Raw genomic sequence first — 19,100 nt, 5'->3', positions numbered from 1 at the left:
CATGTCCTCTCCCCATTTTTGGATGGGGTTATTTGTTTTCTTGTTGTTGAGTTTGGCAAGCTCTTTATATATTCTGGTTATTAGCCTCTTGTCTGATGTATGGCATGTAAAGATCCTCTCCCGTTCTGTGAGGGGTCTCTTTGTTTGGGTATTGGTTTCTTTTGCTGTGCAGAAGCTTTTTAATTTGATGCAGTTCCAAAGGTATATGCCTGCCTTAGTCTTCTTCATAATTGGGTTTGTTTCACTGAAGATGTCTTTAAAATTTATGTGGAAAAGAGTTCTGCCAATATTTTCCTCTAAGTATCTGATAGTTTCTGTTCTAACATCCAAGTCCTTGATCCACTTGGAATTTACTTTTGTATTTGGTGAAATATAGTGGTTCAGTTTCATTCTTCTGCATGTTTCAGCCCATTTTTTTCCAACACCATTTGTTGAAGAGAATCTGCTTTCCCCATTGAATAGTCTGGGCACCTTTGTCAAAGATTAGATGTCCATAGGTGTGGGGGCTCACTTCTGGGTTCTCAATTCTATTCCACTTGTCAGTGTGTCTATTCATGTTCCAGTACCAAGCACTTTTAATGACAACAGCCCTATAATACAATTTGAGATCTGGGAGTGTGATGCCTCCAGTTCTGTTCTTTCTTCTCAAGATTGTTAAATATAGAGAATTTTAACACATGGACTTGAAAAAAGAAAATACAAACATAGAAATATAGTCAACCCATATCAATAACCTTGGTAGAACAATGGTGGTTACCAATGGAGGGGACTAGTGACACAGAACTTCGGTGTTGGGAGTGGTGTGAAATTATAGTCCTCTTAATTTATAATCTTGCAAATCACTATAGGATCACTAACAAAAATACATACTTAAAAACCAGAGATGTGTTTCTGAACAGACAGAGCCATCTTGATGTCCCAGCAGGTGCAGGGGTGTGGGCAGGGCCCTATGCTCTGCCTGTGAGTGAGTGACATGAAGAGGACAAGTAGGTGACTTATTTAGAGGACACCACACCACCAAGGGCATTCTCTTCACCTGGTCTTGGTATGTTCCTCACCCTTTTCTTATAAGCCTGTAAATCCAATGGATTTTTTTTTCCCACTGCCATTTTTTCCCTTTCCCAGGAAGATCGTTGCTTTGTGTTTGCCCAAATCAGTGTGCAAACCACTTTACCTCATGACAGAATGACAGAGGGAGGCAGAATGCCCAGTAATTAGATGTAAATTTTATGCTTGTCATTTTGAAAGCCTGAATCCCTTCTTTTATGAGGTTTTTCTATAGAGGATACTTTAGGACAAAATCTCCCTTCTGTACATCAGTATGCTGGTAATTCCAGAAGAGAACAGCTTTGTGATTTGAAAGAATTAGTAACAAGTGCCGGGGCTGATAAAAACATTTAAGCCATTCTGCTTCTGTTGAAAGAAGCCAGGCTTTTACCTCTTTTCTCTTGAACTCAAGTATTAAGACATAAATATTGACAGAGTGAATTTCCCCCTTCCTGAGGAATGGCTCCACTATCCCTCTCCTCTCTATCTCTTGGTCTTAGTGGGCTGGATCTCTGTTTCCCAAAAGGTAAACTGAACGGGGTCCAGGGTGCTGTGGAAGAGATTTTGTCACTGACCTAAAAGCCAGGTATCCACTGCTGGATGTCAGCATGACTCTGCAAAACTACTTACATTGCTTTCTAATTTGTTCATGTTTTTTATTGCTCTAACAACTGTCTGCAGTGTTATAAAACATTAGGGATACAGTTTCAGAGCACACCCAGAGCTGTAGTTCCAGTGTCCCCTAAAGAGACTCCTCCATCTACTCCCCACTTCCCCTCCCTTTTCCTCTCTAATAACCACTAAGGTTTTCACTATGTCTAAGAGACAGCTTGATGATGATGATGATGAGTCACTGCAAGTTCCTTGGCCTTATTCATACTCCACATGTGATGAAACCATCTGGTAGTTGTATTTCACTTACTGGTTCCACTCAGCAGAATCACCTCTTATCTCATTCATTTTGTTCTGAGTGAAGCAATACCCTGTCTTCTAATAGCACAGTAGTATTGAGTATAAATACTACAACTTCTTTATCCAGTCATTTGTCACCGGGCGTGCAGGTGGGTTTTATAGTTTGGCTATTGGAGAACAATGTAGCCATGAACACAGTGTCACACATAATTCATTCAAATCGGTATTTTCATAGCCCCCAGCTAAATACCTCAGGAGCAGTGTTGTAGCATCATAAGGTCTATCTAGTTTCACTTTTCAAAGAAGTCTCCATACCGCTTCTTCATCGGAGCTGCACCAATTTCACTGACAGTGCGACACAGCTCCTTTTATCCCCCCACATCTGCAGCAGCTTTCATCATTTCCTGCCTGATTGATGTAGGCCATTGTCACAGATGCGAGGTGGTATGTCGTTGTGGCTTTAATTTGAATGTTTTAATAGTAGGCGATGTGGAGAATTTTTACTCGTATGCAATTGATTTATGTCTTCTTTGCAGAACTAGATTCAGATCTTTTACCCACATGTATTTGTTTTTGTTGAGCTGTATGGTTACTTTATGTATATTTTGATATCAATCTTTTGTCAGATGGGTGATCTGAAAATACCTTCTCCCATTAGCTAGGTTACCTGTTTATTTTTTATAGTAGATTCTCTTCACATGTAAAGGTTTTAAATCTGTCGTATTCTCATTTGGTTATTCTTGCTTTACTTTCCCTTGCCAGTGGGATGGATCTTAAGTACATCTCTGATGCTTATATTCTAAAGTGTCCCACCTATGTTTTCTTCCACGTATTTTATAATTTCAGGCTGAATATCTGGGTCTTTAACTAAGGCAGAATTAATTTTGGTATATGGTGTAAAGTGATGGTCAAATTTCATTTTTCTAAATGTGACTGTCCAGTTTTCCCAACACCATGTATTGAAGAGACTTTCTGTGTGCCTTGTATGGTTTTGCATTATTTATCATATGTTATATGTTCATGTATATGTGAATTTAATTCTTTGTCTGTCTGTACCATTCCATTGTTCTGGAACTTTGTTTTGTCCCAAATGGCATATGATTCTATTTCATTCTTTTTTGAAGAAGTTGCCTTTTTTTTTTTTTGAGAAAATTCTTTTTAAAAAAAAAATCTTTTAATGATTGTAGTTTGTAGTACAGTTTGAAGTTGGAGAGTGATACTATATTATTTCTCTCTCTCAGAATTGCTTTGGATATTTGTGGTCTGTTTTACACAGATTTAGAATTGTGTGCTTAATTTTCTTGAAGAATGCCGTTGAGAATTTGATAGGGATTTCACTGAATCTGTATATTGCTTTAGATAAAATGGGCAGTTACACAGTGCTTATTCTTCCAAATCCCTTGGAGATCCTTCCAATTCCTTGTGTCTTCTTGTATTTATTTTAATAGTACTAAAAGTAATACTTATAGGTGGAGCCAAGCAATGTATTCACAACTTGGGACATACACAATAGCACTAAGTGGATTTTTTTCCCCCATTATTTTAAAGAGAAAAAGACAGAGACATTACAGCACAGAATCCTCTGCCAGGTACTATCCAGGCATGCTGCTTAATGTGGTGCCCTGGCCCCAAACCAAGGCCTCACACAGGATGGGGTGGATGGGGTGTGCATTCCGTCTGCTAAGCCACCTCCCACCCCACCCCTCCCTTTTTGTCTTCCTTGAATTATTGAGGACACCCTGAATCTGAACTGTGGTTCTGAACACACAAAACCCAGAGAGTTCATCTATGTCTTTACATCCCTCACAAAGCAATTGAGTGACTTTGTCACCCAGATAACTCATGTAGATCGCTTTAGCCAAGACCAAAGCAATTAGATATGCTTATGTTTCTATACTCCCATTTGTTCTTGTGAGGAGGTAACAACTGGTTTGAATATAAAGTAAACCATTAGCTGCAGGGGAACATAGCCTATTTTTAGGGAAATATTTTCTTCCATAGATACATTTGTCAAAGCCAAGAGCAACACAATACAGAAAATAAATCCTAGTGTAAACTCTGGACTTCAGTTAACTGCCAGCCACTCACCAACTGTAACGCGTCTATTGCATTGGGCAAAAGTTTGAGCATCAGGGGAGGTTGTGACCAGATTTGAAAAATGTATTTGAAACTTTCTGCTCAGATTTTTGATGAATCCACAAAAGTTCTAAAAGTAAGACTGTTGATTAGAGAGAGCAAGTCAGCTCTAGAATCACCCCAAAGGTGGGCAGAATGGTGCCTGCTTTGCCCATTCTGTTGTCTTCTCCTTGTGACTTTGGAAGTGACAGAGTAGATCAGAGGTCATTGAGGTCAAAAACATTAGCAAATTAGGATTCTTCCTGATTTTAGAATGGAAATCTGGTCCCTAAAACATGCTCAGAACTACAGAGCACCCCTTGCTGCGTCCAGGTCAGCATGCCAAGACCAGACCCATTTGCATTTCTTCAGCAAAGAAATATGAATATTCATACTAAGGTTATATATAGCTTCAGTCACTGTAGGTCAGTTCTGGTCCCAGATGAGTTCTAGCATATTTGCATGTGTTGAAAATTCATGTTTCTCTCACAAATGGGGCTTGACGTCAAAATCATCCAGTTTCTATTTTTTTCTGTCGCCTTTTATTTTTTCCCGGAGAGAACTAATCCCTTGCTCCTGAAATCTGTTGGGGTGTGAGGACAGAGACAGGAAAGGACAGGCTGAGCCTTTCTTTCCACTCCACAAACCCATTCTCCAGCCAGAGCCCCTGTGATCTGGGAGTTCTCCCACCCCAGCGCCATCTTTGCAGGACAGAGAACAAAGGCAGAGCAGAGAGGAGCTCCGTTGTCATTGAGTTGTCTTCTCACTTTAGCCTTCGAACATCTGGCAGCTATAGGTGCTGTCTCTGGTGTGTGTGTGGGGGGGGGGGAATGTGCAGACAAGGAAAATGAGGGACCTGGGAAAATGAGAGGAGTGTTTTTATCCCTGGAGTAGGCAAGTCTGGCTCCTCGGATGTTTCTTTTTGCCTCTGCTCTACTCAGAAACAGCCCAGCAGAGCATTTGCTGCATAGACATGCCAGGTGGGGGCAGCTCCTCTTAGGAAGGGTCTTCAACTCTCCCCTCCTGTTCTGAACAGACAGCTGTTCTGTCCACCATCACTGATTCCCTCTGAGAGAGAATAGTGGGAGCACGGCTCTGACACTGCTATTCCATGTGTCTCAGTCTCCTTAACCCAACACCCACACATTTTATGAGTTGAATTACCTTGGCGGTGCTGCCAGCCTGACAGTATTTTGGCCAGAATGAATTTCCAGGCACAGAAAGTCTGCGGGGGCATATGCTCTCTGCCTCAGACCCCCAGGGCCTGCCGTGTACCCTCTCTACAACATCTGGTGGCAGAATAAGCAATGTTCTCCCTGGGAGCTGCCCCCTGGACAGGAGCAACCAGCTGGGGAGAGGAGGAGTGAAATATGAAGCTGGTGTGGGCCTGTACCCTGCAGAGCACAGAGCTGCTGGGGCTGTGTCCCAGGGGGCCTGGCTCTGATCTTCGGGCAGAAGACAGTGTGTCTGCACCTATCACTGTCAGAGCTGTGTCCGAGGCTGGCCCCCGTGGCCGTGTGGTCTGTGCTAGTTGTTGCAGTGCATGGCGGAGTACACCGGCCCACCCTCCGGAGGTCACAGGACACAGGCCTCAATATTCCTGCCCGGGAGGCTCCACCACAGTCTCCAGCATGGAACCAGGCATGCCTAGTGTCCTCAGCTGAAAGCAGAGTTTTGCGTTTTGCTCCTTCCCCCCAGGACCAAGGCACCAACTTTGCAGGGGATGAAAAAGATTTTCCTGGGAAGGAAAGGGGCACTGGCCTTAAGGATTCTCTGCCTGCCTCTTCTTCCTCCTTCTAACCTTAACCCCTAGCCTTCCTCCCTCCCCCTCCTCCCATTCCTCCCCTCTCTCCTCCTCTTCCTCCTTCTGTCTCCTCCTCCTCCTTCCTCCTCTTTCCTTTTCCTCCCCTCTCATTCTCTTGCTCTCCACCGTCTTCCTCCTTCTCTTCATCTTCCTGTTCCTCAATTCATCTTCCTCCTCCTTTCTCCTTCTTCTTCCTTCCCCCCTTCTCCTCCTGCCTCTTCTCTCCTCTTCCTTCTTCCTGCTCCTCCTTCACCTTTCTCCTCCTCCTTCTCTTCCCTTCTCCTTTCCCCTCTTCCTCCTCCTCCCCCTCATCCTCCTGCTCCTCCTTCAGCTTCCTCCTCCTCCCTTCCCCTCTTTCCTCATCCCTTCTCTTTCCTCCTCCTGCTCCTTCTTCGTCTTCCTCCTCCTGCTCCTCCTCCCTCCTCTTCCTTCCTTCCTTCCTCCTCCTCCTCCAAGGCTGAATGTAGCACACAGAACACAGCTCCACCCAGTGCCTCTCCTTCCCCTGTGCCCTTAATTGGTTTAGGGCTGCAGATTCTTTGGGCTCAACCCAAGGCTTAACATACTAGTTTTCAAGCTGCAAATTGACCAGAAGATAGGGGCGGGGCTGAGCTCTGATCACAGATATCCAGTAGGTCTGGCAGGGGCTCAAGAATTTGTTTAAATCCACAGCTACAGAGTAAAAAATTCCTGGGGAGGCGCTGTACAGCAGGGGACAGGAGATCGAGGAGTGGCCTGGAAAAGTTCCCATCACAAGAAAAAGAATCGTGTGGCCATGCGTGGTGATAGATATCTGTTAGGCTGAGTGTGGTCATCAGGCTACAGAGACAAATCTCTGCTCATGATGTTGTATACCTGAAGCTGATAGAATACTTGGCATCAAATAGATGTCAGACCAACAAAGCCTGCCTGGCAGTGAGCACCCCAGGTGAGCTGATATTGATGCCTAGGATCTCTAGACTTGAGTTTGAGGAATAGTTGCTGAAGACAGAGCTTGGCTTTTCTCTGCTCTGCTTTTTAACTAAGTTACTTTCAAGAAAATACCTGTCCCGAGACCATACTTGCTCTGGGCTACAGCTCAGCTCCTTGATGCCTTTCAAGGGCTTCCTGTTGAGACTGTTAGGTTGCACGTGGGAGAGATAAGAGACCAGGAACTCGTAGTGGAGTGGGAACGCAAAACTTTATTCAGGAGGGTGCCCCAGAGTTGGATGTGGGCACTGCGGGTTTAGGCCACATGGAGCTAGCAAAATGGCTGCCTCCCGCTATGCCCAGCAGCCCATCTCCAGGTCGTGATGCGGAAGAGAAAAGAGAGGGGAAAAAGAGAGAGGGTGCGAATTTCATAGGAGAAATTCTGGAAGTGGCAAGTCGGGACAGGACTGGCTAGGAAAGGAGATGGAGAGAGGCAAAAGGCATTCTGGGAAGGTGGAAGAGTCCTAAGCAACTGTTGCGATGGTTTTAACTTAATTAGCAATACCCTGAGGGGATAATGTGGTGGGGATCTGTAAATAATGCTTGCATGGAAATATAGTGGTTTGTGGGCCCTGCCAATGTTCAACCACATCTGCACCATTTCCCAACAGAGACTGTGTCAGTTGTCCTTATAAATGAGCTCCACTGTCACCATAAATGTCCCCCCAGCCCAGCCACCCTGGAGCATGCTCCTGTGTGCTTGTTAGCTCTTCCAGACCTTTCCAATGGATTCTAGGTTTTTTCTCAAGCACCTGTTGTCTGAACTCAGCCCGTAAGGCTCTGCCCTCCCTATTCACCATCACCCGGTGCCCAGTCCAGTGAGGTTCCCTAGAAGCCCAAGTGATACACAGCATCTGTCGCCTGGGAGCTGGGAGTGAGCTGGGGACAGGCAGAAAAGGGAGCAAACTGATTCAGGAGAAAAACAGAGATGAAGGCTAATGCCATCCCAAAGCTACAGCAAAAAGGAGTGGCATAGGTGAACGGAGGTGCGTTATTGGTGCTGTTTTGGAGAATTGTTTCATGTTTGGTGAAAATTATGTTAGCCTCCATCCCTGATACAGTGCACATTTAGTCTGTGACTGGGAAATGCAGGTAGAATGAAATCTCCTCCCGCAGCCAAGTTCTGGGACTCCATGTATGCTCTCTGTCTTGCAGACGTGCTGAGAAGCCTTTCCTTGCCCAGGTTTCTGGGACATCTGTAGGGGAGGCAGGGGGGAAATGGGCACTGACTCCATCAGTTCCCCAGGACATAGATGTCAAAAAGAGTCAAAGGGGGAAAAGGGGTTGAGGATGTTTTTCCGAGACCTTTCAATATTTGATGAGTATTTTTCCGAGTATTTTTTCAATATTTGATGAGTTGATGGGAGGAAGGGTCAAGAGGAGGCTGCCCACTTTTTGTGGAAGCTTCAGGTGTCTTTGCAAATCTTAGCTTCCTGGGCAGCGGGTCCAGGAGAGCTTCTGTGAGAGGGGATCAGAGGTGGTGGGTGGTGGGTGGTGGGTGGTGGGGGTAGGAGGACCCAGACTCTAATGTTGCCTCTATGCAGAATTCTTGAGCTAGTGCTGAGGTCGATGGTCCAGAATCTTGAATCTGTCTGTCCCTGGGCTGACAGAAACCTGCCCCCCACCTTCTTCATCACCATGATTGTTTTTTTCCCCCTCCAGGGTCATCCCTGGGGCTCTGTGCTGGCACCATGAATCCACTGCTCCTGGAGGCCATTTCTTTTTCCATTTTATTAGCTAGGACAGAGATAAATTGAGGATCCAAGGCTCAAACCCAGATCCTTGTGCGGGTCCTTGTGCTTCATACTGTGTGCACTTGACTGAGTGTGTCACCATCCAGCCTCCCCATCACCATGATTTTTGAGAACCCCCAGAAGAGGAGGAATTATGGCCTGCCTCCCTCACTTCTCCCCAGCTATCAGGGCACTAGAGTGGACAGCCCAGAGTGAAAACACAGGCCTCACCTGCTCTGATTCAGGTGGGAGAGTCTTGGCTTGTGAAAGAAGATGAGTGCTTCTGGCAGCCATGGTGTGTGCATGGTGGGTGATGGGGTCCTGCCACTAGGGGTCAAAGGACCAGAGGGTCTCCAAGTTTCTACTTTGTCAGGGGTCTCTGTCAGCTTTGTGAGTGTGATTTGGCTTGTTCCAAAGTGGGCTGGTGGAGGGTAGTGTGTTGTCACCGTCATTGGCCAGGGCAGCCATTTTCTGAGGGTGTAATGTAAAGTTCCTCTCCCTGGAGTTGGCCTCCCCACTGGCAGCCCGGGACTCAAGCCACTTTCTGGGTTGTCTTTCACCTGCAGAGAAGGCCTGGGACAGGGAGAAGGAACATTTCTTTGGTTGATGCCACTGGGGACAGCCAGTCAGAAACAAACGTTTCTTTGCTGGCAGAATTCTCACTCCACGAAATGCAAAAATAGTGGCAATACCCTCCCAGCCCCCACCCAAGTCTTGTCTGAGGCTGTTGTTCTCAGGAACTGCTTCACACAAGGACTTCAGGCCTTGGGGGAAATAAAACAACCCATCCTTTCTCAAAAGCTTTTTGAGATGTTTGAAGTCACCCCCCACCCTTGGTCGAAAGGTCTTTTAGTTAGAATATCTGTCTTCTTGAGCTCTTAGCTACACCTTGCAAAACCCCTTCCTCCCATCTTATCAAAAACCAACCATTTTGTGCATGAGGAGTTGTGGGCTGCCACCCGTGAGAATGGAAATACTGTTTCCTTTATGCTCACGGTAATTTCTAGGCAGTGCGTGTGGTGAGCCATGAGGAAAGAAAAACTTTAGATGAGATGTGTTATTTATAGCAAATGCAAAGCAGCATTATTATCAATTCTTGTTACAAAATACACAGAAAGAAATATCCTTTTTGTCATTTAAATATGGCACAGATACATAGAGAAATAGTACAGATGTTAATCCCAGGCACTCAGCTGCATCCTGGGTAATCATTATTCCATTTTATTCTTATTTGGAATTACTAGTAATAGACAGTGTATTTCTGTGTGAAATTCAAATCAGGGAACACCAATGAATGGAGCTGATTGATATTATGTATATATACACATAATTTTGGAATTGGGACAACAATGGAAATATCCCTCTTTTAGAGAAATGTCCACCATACTTTCGGTGTTAGTGGTCCTGTAGCATAACCTTTTTTCCATAACTAGGTACCTCGAGATTCACACAGATGTTCACAGTGGACCTTTACCAGGCTCTAAATTTGTTTTGAAAATGTGTGTCATTGTTGAAATTCTAAAGTGCAGCTGTGTGTTGTAACATCTGACTTCAAGCCATAGCTTTTTCTCTCTCTCTTTCTCTTTCTTTCTTTCTTTCTTTCTTTCTTTCTTTCTTTCTTTCTTTCTTTAAATTCTTCCTATTTTATTGGATAAGAAAGACAGAAATTGAGAGGAGGAGGAGGAAGACAGAGGGAGAACTACAGACACTTGCAGACCTGCTTTGCCATGCCATTCGTGAAGTGTCCCTGCACCAGGTGGGCAGCAGGAGACTCAAACATGGATCCTTGTGCTTAGTACTGTGTGTATTTAACTGGCCACAGCCCTGAACTCACTAACTTCCTGCTGACCAGACCCAGCCCCACATGCCCTGCAGGGTGCCCGGTTCCTGCCTCCCTTCCCATAGGGCCATTTTCCTGTCATTCTCAATCTCCTCAAGGCCCAGCTTTCCCTTGCTCCAAACTGGAAGCAAGCATGTCTGGTCCCAAGGCCTGCAAGTGCTTCGCCTAATCACTCCTCCGGTTTCAGGCCATTTCCACCTTCCTACTGCTTTTTTTAAAAAATATTTATTTATTTATTCCCTTTTGTTGCCCTTGTTGTTTTATTGTTGTAGTTATTATTGTTGTTGTCATTGTTGGATAGAACAGAGAGAAATGGAGAGAGGAGGGGAAGACAGAGAGGGGGAGAGAAAGACAGACACCTGCAGACCTGCTTCACCGCCTGTGAAGCGACTCCCCTTGCAGGTGGGGAGCCAGGGCTCGAACTGGGATCTTTATGCTGGTCCTTGCGCTTTGCGCCATGTGTGCTTAACCCGCTGCGCTACAGCCCGACTCCCCTTCCTACTTCTTAAATCAGGTCAAACACCTATTTCTTTTTCCTCCTCTTCCCCCATATTTCTCCACCACAACAGTCTATAGCTTTCAATTACCAATTTATCAATAAAATGATGTGTGTCGAGAATGCCCAATGGCAAACTCAACAGATTTCCAGTAGTACCAAAGGCCTACTACATGGTAAGGACTCTACGTCAGGCTTTCCTCCCTGCCAACTTCCCACTCACTGTCCCAATTGAGTCTTCTTGCCATGGCTGTTTCTAAAACACATGTTTCTGTATGTTTATTTCCGGATTTTGCTTTATGTTCCTTGCTAACTTCTGCTTTCTTCAAGGCTTTCATTAGTGGGGACTTTCTCAAATGGAGCTGAAAGAGAGAGTGGTCATCCAAAAAGCTCTGTGGACACCTATGCTCACAACAGCACAATTTGTAATAGCCAAAACCCACGTGTCCAACAACAGATGAGTGGCTGAGAAAGTTGTGGCATATGTACACAATGGAATACTACTCAGCTGTTAAGAATGAAGGTTCACTTTCTTCACCTCATCTTGGGTGGACCTTGAAGGAATGAGATGATCCAGAAATAGAAGGATGAATATGGAGTGATTTCACTCATGGGAATAAATTGAGAACTGTGAACAGAAAGGGGACATGTAAAGCAGAACTTGGACTGGGTTTGGTACACTGCACTAAAGTAAAGGACTCTGGGGAGGGGTAAGGGCTTTCAGGTCCTAGTGCGTAATGGTGGAAGAGGACCTAGACTGGGGGTGAGAGCATTTTGCAGACAACTGAGAAATTTTTACCCATGTATTTATTATGAACCATGTATTTTACCCAGTGTTGGTATGCTTCTAGTTCTGCTTCTAAAAACCCCTTCTGTTTCATTTGGTTTAATCCTCCCTATTTAACACTGTGTTCTATTTACATTGCCACTGTTAACTAAGCACCAGCATGCCTGCAGGGCATTGGTTTAATCCCCACTTAAAGCTGCGGTCTATTTACATAAACCACTGTTAACTAAGCACCACCCTCCCTCCAGGGCATTGGTGGTTCAGTGGTAGAATTCTCGCATGCTCCGCCCCCTCTCCTTGTCACACCCTGATTTTCACCAGTCACTTTTTGCTCCACCCTCTCTACGTCATATCCTGTTCACACCCTACTTGGCAAGTATATATAAGGACAGGATAGTGAGTTTAGTTTAGTTTAGCTTAGTTTGGCTTAGATTGCGCTGCGTTCCTTATGAATAAAGAGATACTACGTACAGCTCAGCCATGAGTCTCTGCTCATCTGTCTCCCACTCGCAAAACTAGTCCGGCAACCCAGCTGTATTTACTGTGAACCATTAACCCCACTAGTAAAAAAATAAAATAAAATAAAGAGAGAGAGAGGGCATGGGCCCGGTCCAGTCCCAAGATTATACAGGTGACCAGTTGAGGTGTCAAGAGATCAGGTGGCTGGTTCATCTTATCGTCAGTCAGGAATAATCAGGAATAATGAATCTCAGTTCATAGTCCTTCTGTCCCATAGCAAGGTTACCCACCAGTGCCCCCTCTCACTCTCTGTCATCGAACTCAACTCTAAGTTGGTTATCTTGTATCCCTAATTTCACTTCTATCTTACACTTAGCATGTGAATTGTTTTCAACCTGACTTTCAAGCCTTAAAAGCCATGCCACCTTGCCATGCTTCACCTGAGTCCCCAAATGAGTTTCATTCTTAAACTCGGTCTCAGTTCACCTGAATGAATTCAGTCTCTTCCTATCACCAATCAAGGAAAGCTAGTTAGCAAGGTTTTTCCAGGGTAGCAGTTACAATTCGCACCATTCAGAATGATCACAGATAAGAGAAGATGGATTGTCACTTATATCACAGCATGGGCCCTGCTGGCTCTAAATGCATCTGGCAGTGCAGAAGTCAGCTGCAGAGATGCATTAAAAAGTGAAAACAATTACTCTAAGAGGACACATTTCTTATTGAGCAACTGCTGTGTATAAGCCTCTGTACTCGGTATCATAGAACAGGCAGTATCAGATGCAAAAGAAGCTTACAGTCCAAAGAAGGGGAAAAGACAGGAACAATTGACAGCAAATTGTGTCTGCCAGAACAAGACTGGCAGCACATGGTGAAGTCATTGAAAAATCGTATGGTCAGGGCTGGACGATGGCTTACTGGGTTAAGTGCATGTGGTACGAAGCACAAGGATCCTGGTTCGAGCCCCCAGGTCCCCTCCTGCAGTGGTGAAGCAGGTCTGCAAGTGTCTTTTTTAAAATCTCCCCTTCTGTCTCCCTCCTCCTTTCTCAATTTCTTTCTGTCCTACGAATTAAAAAATAAAAAAATAAAAAAAGTTTCCAGGAGCAGTGTGTTTGTAGAGCCAGCACTGAGCCCCAGCAATAACTCTAGAGGTGAGGACCTAGGAAAGTCTTCTGGGAAAACATGAACTAAATGTTGAAGGACTGTCACTTTCGTGGATGTGGATAGGAAAAGGCATTTGGTGGATGCTGTGTGAGTGTGTGTGTGTGTGTGTGTGTGTGTGTGTGTGTGTGTGTGTGTATAACCAAGAAATTTCTTTCTGGGTCACTTACACCATGCTTTGTGGAGAACCCTGGACTTTGAGTTTTGTTGCCGTTGCATGACAAAACAGTTCAGACCATTAGTTTCTCTTAGTGTGAGAAAAAATGGGGAGACTCGGGGCCGTCGTAGCTCAGAATCAGTGGTAGGCTGACTGGTGGATGGTGTTGAACTTCTGTGCTAAGTCACTTGTGTGTCAAACGGGGTAAAGCACACGTGGGGTCCTTCATGGGTGGGGCAAACAAGCTGGCCGTCCACTGCAGAGAAATTAATTTTTTGTGTTATGGATTATATTACTATATCTCATGTATTATAATTGTACTGTAATTCACACCATACATGCATTATATCACATATAAATATATGTAGATACAAATATGCTGTTCACATAAACTATATAATAAAGGCATTCAGACACAAAATATTTGCACAGCTTATGTAAGATATGAGAGTATATATTCCATATTATAATGTAATAATATGTTTTCATGATTATTTATGAGCTCCTCACTGGCTACTTCCATTTCTTTTTTTAAAAAATATGTATTTATTTATTCCCTTTTGATGCCCTGGTTGTTCTATTATTGTAGTTATTATTGTTGTCGTCTTGTCGTCGTTATTGGACAGGACAGAGAGAAATGGAGAGAGGAGGGGAAGACAGAGGGGGAGAGAAAGACAGACACCTGCAGACCTGCTTCACCGCCTGTGAAGCGACTCCCCTGCAGTGGGGAGCTGGGGCCTAGAGCTGGGATCCTTATGCTGGTTCATGTGCTTTGCACCATCTGCGCTTAACCTGCTACGCTACAGCCTGACTCCCCCATTTTTTTAAAATTTTATTTTATATAGTTTTTATTTGTTCTTTGGCTTACAAGCCTATGAGTGTTTTAAAGTCTAGTTTTCACCTCTTTAGAAAGCATTCCCCCACTCCACCCCCACCCTCACCCCACAGAAGCAGCCTCCGACCCTCTGATGTGGAGCAGAGAGACCAACACTGGGTGCTATCCACAGTACTCAAGGCTGTGGGAGGTCTAGAATAGAGAGAAGGACAGAGGCAGGGAACTTGTAGGGTTGGAGGAATGCCACACCTGGAGTTGCTGGTAGACTGGGTCAGCAGTGGATGCAGAAGACTCAGGTCTCTACATGGAGTCCACAGAAGGTAGTCTTCACTGGGCAGAACCCCCTCTCCCCCCAGAACCAACCTGGGGCCTGAGCTGTATTTCCATCTGTATTAATTTGTTCCTGTCACTCTCTTATGTTGTCTCCCTCCCGTTTGGAGACTATCCTTCAGTTCTGAGTGTTCTCTTTCTGTTTCAGATGACTACACTCTGCATGGCCCAGTCTTCACGCAGGAGCCCAGCCACGTCATGTTCCCCGTGGACTCTGAGGAGAAAAGGGTGAAGCTGAGCTGTGAAGTGAGAGGGAATCCCAAACCTCACGTCAGGTTGGTTGTGCACATTTCTAAGTACAGGGTTTCCACTGTGAAAATCTGCAGATGTTGATGGAACATAATTGCGTCAGGTGTTCTCACACAGGCACCCTGGGCTGTGACTATGAAAGTCCAGTGCCCAGTGTCTGTACCCAGCACTACTGCAACAAAATCCTGGTTGACCTGACCACAGAAAGCCTTCCCATCTATGAACTACCTGCTTTTTGGTGATGCCTCTTTAAAATACACAAACAGGCTGGGCAGTAGCACAGTGGGCTAAGCGCACATGTTGCAAAGCACAAGGACCTAGTTTGAACCCCCGACTGGCTGCCCAGCTGCAGGGGGCTCAACTCGGAAATGGTGAATCAGGTCTGTAACTGTCTGTCTTTCTCTACCCCCACCCCATCTTCCCTTCCTCTCTCGATTTCTCTCTGTCCCATCCAATAATGACAATAATAACAATAATAACAACAACGATAAACAATTGGGGCAACAAGAGGCGGAAAAAATGTCCTTCAGGAGCAGTGGATTCGAAGTACAGGCACCAAGGCCCAGCAATAATTCTGGAGGGGAAAAAAAAAATACACAAATAGGCTAGCAGGAGAGGGAGAAATGCCCAGAAATCAAGACCTGGGTGGGTTTGGAACCCAGCTGGGGAAACGATACTAAAATGAGCTTTGTAGCCTGAAGAGCTAGCTTTGCAGCTTCATGAGGGGCTGGGGACTCAGACAAAGGGCTGTATCTAAGATGAGGGAAGCTCCCGGAATGAGCCTGGGATCTGTGCACTGCGCTGTCAGAATGAACATCCTGAGGAAGGATCTTGCTTCCCAGGGTACTGGGTGAAGAAAGCACGAGGGCCTCTTCCAGACCACGATGCCAAGCAGCTTCAGTTGCAGAGGAGACAAGAGAGAAAGGAGAGTTAGCGAACTGCAAAAATACATCTGAAGAAATCATCCAAGGGCAGCAGAAAGAAGTCACACGCTAGAGAGAGAGAAACTTAAGACGCATCTACCTGTGTCTAACCAGCCATCCATCGAGGGAGGCAAAAGAGCAGAGACAGAGAGGGAGTATCTAAAGCAAAGGCAAAGCGTTTTTCCAAGACTCATTTTAATACTCCAAGCTCCAGATTTCAGAAGCCCAGTGAATGCCAAGCAGCGCAGAGAGATAAGTAACGTCTCCAGCTGAAATGATCCCAGTGGAAGGGCAGAGCACCGGGTCAGAGGCAAGTCCACAAAAATAAGCACAGTCGCCATACGATACAGATCACCTTCAAAGAGGCGGCAGTGAAACCAGCAGCTGACGTCTCAATAGCAACGGGGAAAGTGAGAGATGGAAGATGTCTTCGGAAAGCTGAGAGAAATTAACTGTCAAACTTATATATAGCAGAAGCACTTTTTTTTTTTAAGCAAAATAAATCTGTTCTTGGGCAGACAGAAAGTAAAGTCTGACTCCAGCAGACGTTCACTGAGGACAATTCGAAAAGATGTTGTATTTTCAACAGCAGAAAGATGAGTCTCAGCAGAGTGAAGTCCAAGAACAAATGATAAGGAAAACATACGGTAAGCATTAGCGCTTCTACCTGACCCGAAGGCACTAAACCCTAAGAAGTAATCAAAACTAATACTCCCTTGTGAAGATAAAGATTAAAATGGATGCCAATAATAGAGACGAGCAAACAGTAGCTGCGCTGTACAGAGTTCTCCATATGGCAAAATGAAATCGGATTGGACCCCACAGCACACACAAAGATCTGTTCCAGGCGAATCTCACGTAGGAAATTGAGGACACTTTCAAGTGGATTTATAATGATTTACACTTGACGTCTCTAGTGTGCCATGAAGGAATGTTTATTCCTTCAGTTTATTATAAAGTCAGTTTATTATAAAGTCAGTTTATTATAAAGAAAATAAAACTCAGCATCCATATTTATGTTGTGAGGAAAGATTCCTCAAACAAAAAAAATAAAAGTGCTAATCATTAAGGAGATAGATTGTCTTAACTTCGTTAATGCCTAGAGGTGTGGTTGAACAGACCTCCGTGAGGCGAGGCTTCCAACTGGGAGAAGTTAATTTCTTATTATGCCATTAACAACCAAATCAAGAGTGCAGAGTATATAAAGAATTCCCCCAAAAAATGCAAAGTAGAAACAACCAATGGAAACATCAATAGGTCCGGGAGGTGGTGCCGTGGATAATGTACTGTACTCTCAAGCATGAGGTTATGAATTTGAACCCCACATCTACTTGCAAGAGTGAGTCTCTGGTTTTCTCCCACTTTCTCCCTCTCTCATGTTTACAGGTTGATCTTCCTGTAAAAGAAATAATAATAAGTCTTGAGCAGATGCGCCTAAGACAGGTTTCCCAAATGTCCAAAAAAGAAAAAACAAACATACACAAAAAGATGACTAATACTTGTACTGAACAAAGATATGTAAATTAATGTTAATATGACTCATTTTTAATATTTGATTTTTTATTAATTTTTTGCATTACCTTTATTTATTCAATAGAGACAGCCAGAAATCTCAAGAGGGGAGGGAGTGATAGAGAGGGAGAGAGACATCTGCAACACTGCTTCACCACTCACAAAGCTTCCCCCCGTAGGTGAGGACCAGGGGCTTGAACTTCAGCCCTTGTACACTGTAGCATGCCCTCAACCAAGTGCACCACCGCCCGGCCCCACAAGACACATATTTTCAAACCTCCCAGTGACCTAAATGCAGAAGAAAGATAGCTCATTGTGTTCATGTAAGGCATAGAATGTCTCAGTAGTGAAAATGAACATATCACAGTTAGAACTCGATGGCTCCTGGGAACAAAGATTTTGAGTCAAGGAAACACATTAAGAATTATACATAGTGGGGAGCCAGGTGGTGACGTACCTGGTTAAGTGCACATTATCACCATGCACAAGGACCCGGGTTTAAGCCCCCGCTTCCTACCTGCAGGTGGCCCACTTCAGGAGCAGTGAAGGAGGTCTTCAGGTGTCTTTCTCTTTTCCCCTCTATCTCTCCTACACCTCTCAATTTCTCTCTGTCCTGTCAAATAGGAAAAAAAAAATGGCCATGGATTTGTCATGCAGTCAACAAGCCATAGCAATGACCCTGGTAGCCAAAAGAAAAAGAATTGTGCATAGTATATAGTTAAGTGATTCTTTCTAAAGTTTGAAACCAGGTAGGATGGAATAGTTGGTTAACCATAAGAACATATGTGAATAAAATCATGAAGAAAATCAAGGAATTAAAAAAGCCAAACTTAAAGATGATAATTAAGCATTGAGAGGGAATTGACTGGAATCAAAGTGGAAATCGGAGACTTCAAAAGCTCTAACAATATTACTTTTCTTAGATGGATATTTATCACCTCATCATTCATCATAGCTTGTGCCTATCTTGTGCATATTATTTCCCCCTATTCAAATGTAGTGATTAAAATGTGAAGCTAAGAACAACCACATAATAGTATGTGAAATCAAGTATTTTCAGATATCTTTCTGGGTGAACTTTTTCTACCTTTTCTAAAGAAATGGAAAATATCTCTCACCATCTAAGGAAAGGACAAATGAGAAGCATTAGAGGAACTCAGGGTGTGGAATTTGAACTGGGATAAGTATTTTACAAATTGGCAGACAGCAAAGAACTTCCCATCCAAATAGAAGGATGACTGTATAGAATTTAACTTGCATACTCATTCATTCATTGACCCATATCATCATTTCTCTTTCCTTTTCTTTTTCTATTACCACTAGGGTTATTTCTGGGGCTCAGTGCCAGTACTGTGAATTACACTGCTCCTGGCAGCCACTGCCTCCCCTTTCTGTTTTACTTGATAGGACAGAGAGAAATTGAGAGGTGAGATACAAATGGTGATAGAAAGAAAGACACCTTTAGATCTATTCCACTGTTCTTGAAGCGTCTCTCCTGCAGGTTGGGAGCGGGGGCTTGGACCCAGGTCCTTGGCATGGCAGTATGTGTGCTTAACCAGGTGTACTAACACCCGGGCACCCACATCATTATTTTTCAAACCCACTCCAGTGGTACAAACTGTGAATTCCAGGGTACATGAAGTTAGTTCAGGAGTCACCTAGGTGAGGAATTAGAGTTTCCACCAAAACCCCAGCTCTGCCTTGAGTTGAGGTATACATCAGGGTGCTGAAAACTATCACACATAGGAAAAAGCGTTCCCACCACTTCATC

At 44.3% G+C, this 19,100-nt stretch overlaps 1 protein-coding gene across 4 annotated transcripts in view; it reads left to right on the top strand.

Moving 5' to 3' along the window:
* Positions 1 to 19,100, top strand: part of LOC103124848 (contactin-4) — a 422,242-nt gene that overhangs the window by 108,259 nt on the left and 294,883 nt on the right. For all 4 annotated transcript variants that reach the window (XM_060180337.1, XM_060180335.1, XM_060180336.1 and 1 more), the window contains exon 2: positions 14,794 to 14,920. In XM_060180337.1, the coding sequence (XP_060036320.1) occupies positions 14,794 to 14,920 (127 nt within the window). The remainder of the gene's footprint in view (positions 1 to 14,793; positions 14,921 to 19,100) is intronic.

This window comes from Erinaceus europaeus, chromosome 21 (genome assembly GCF_950295315.1).
Source record: "Erinaceus europaeus chromosome 21, mEriEur2.1, whole genome shotgun sequence".
Lineage (NCBI taxonomy): Eukaryota > Metazoa > Chordata > Mammalia > Eulipotyphla > Erinaceidae > Erinaceus > Erinaceus europaeus.
This window is presented reverse-complemented; position numbering and strand designations above follow the sequence as displayed.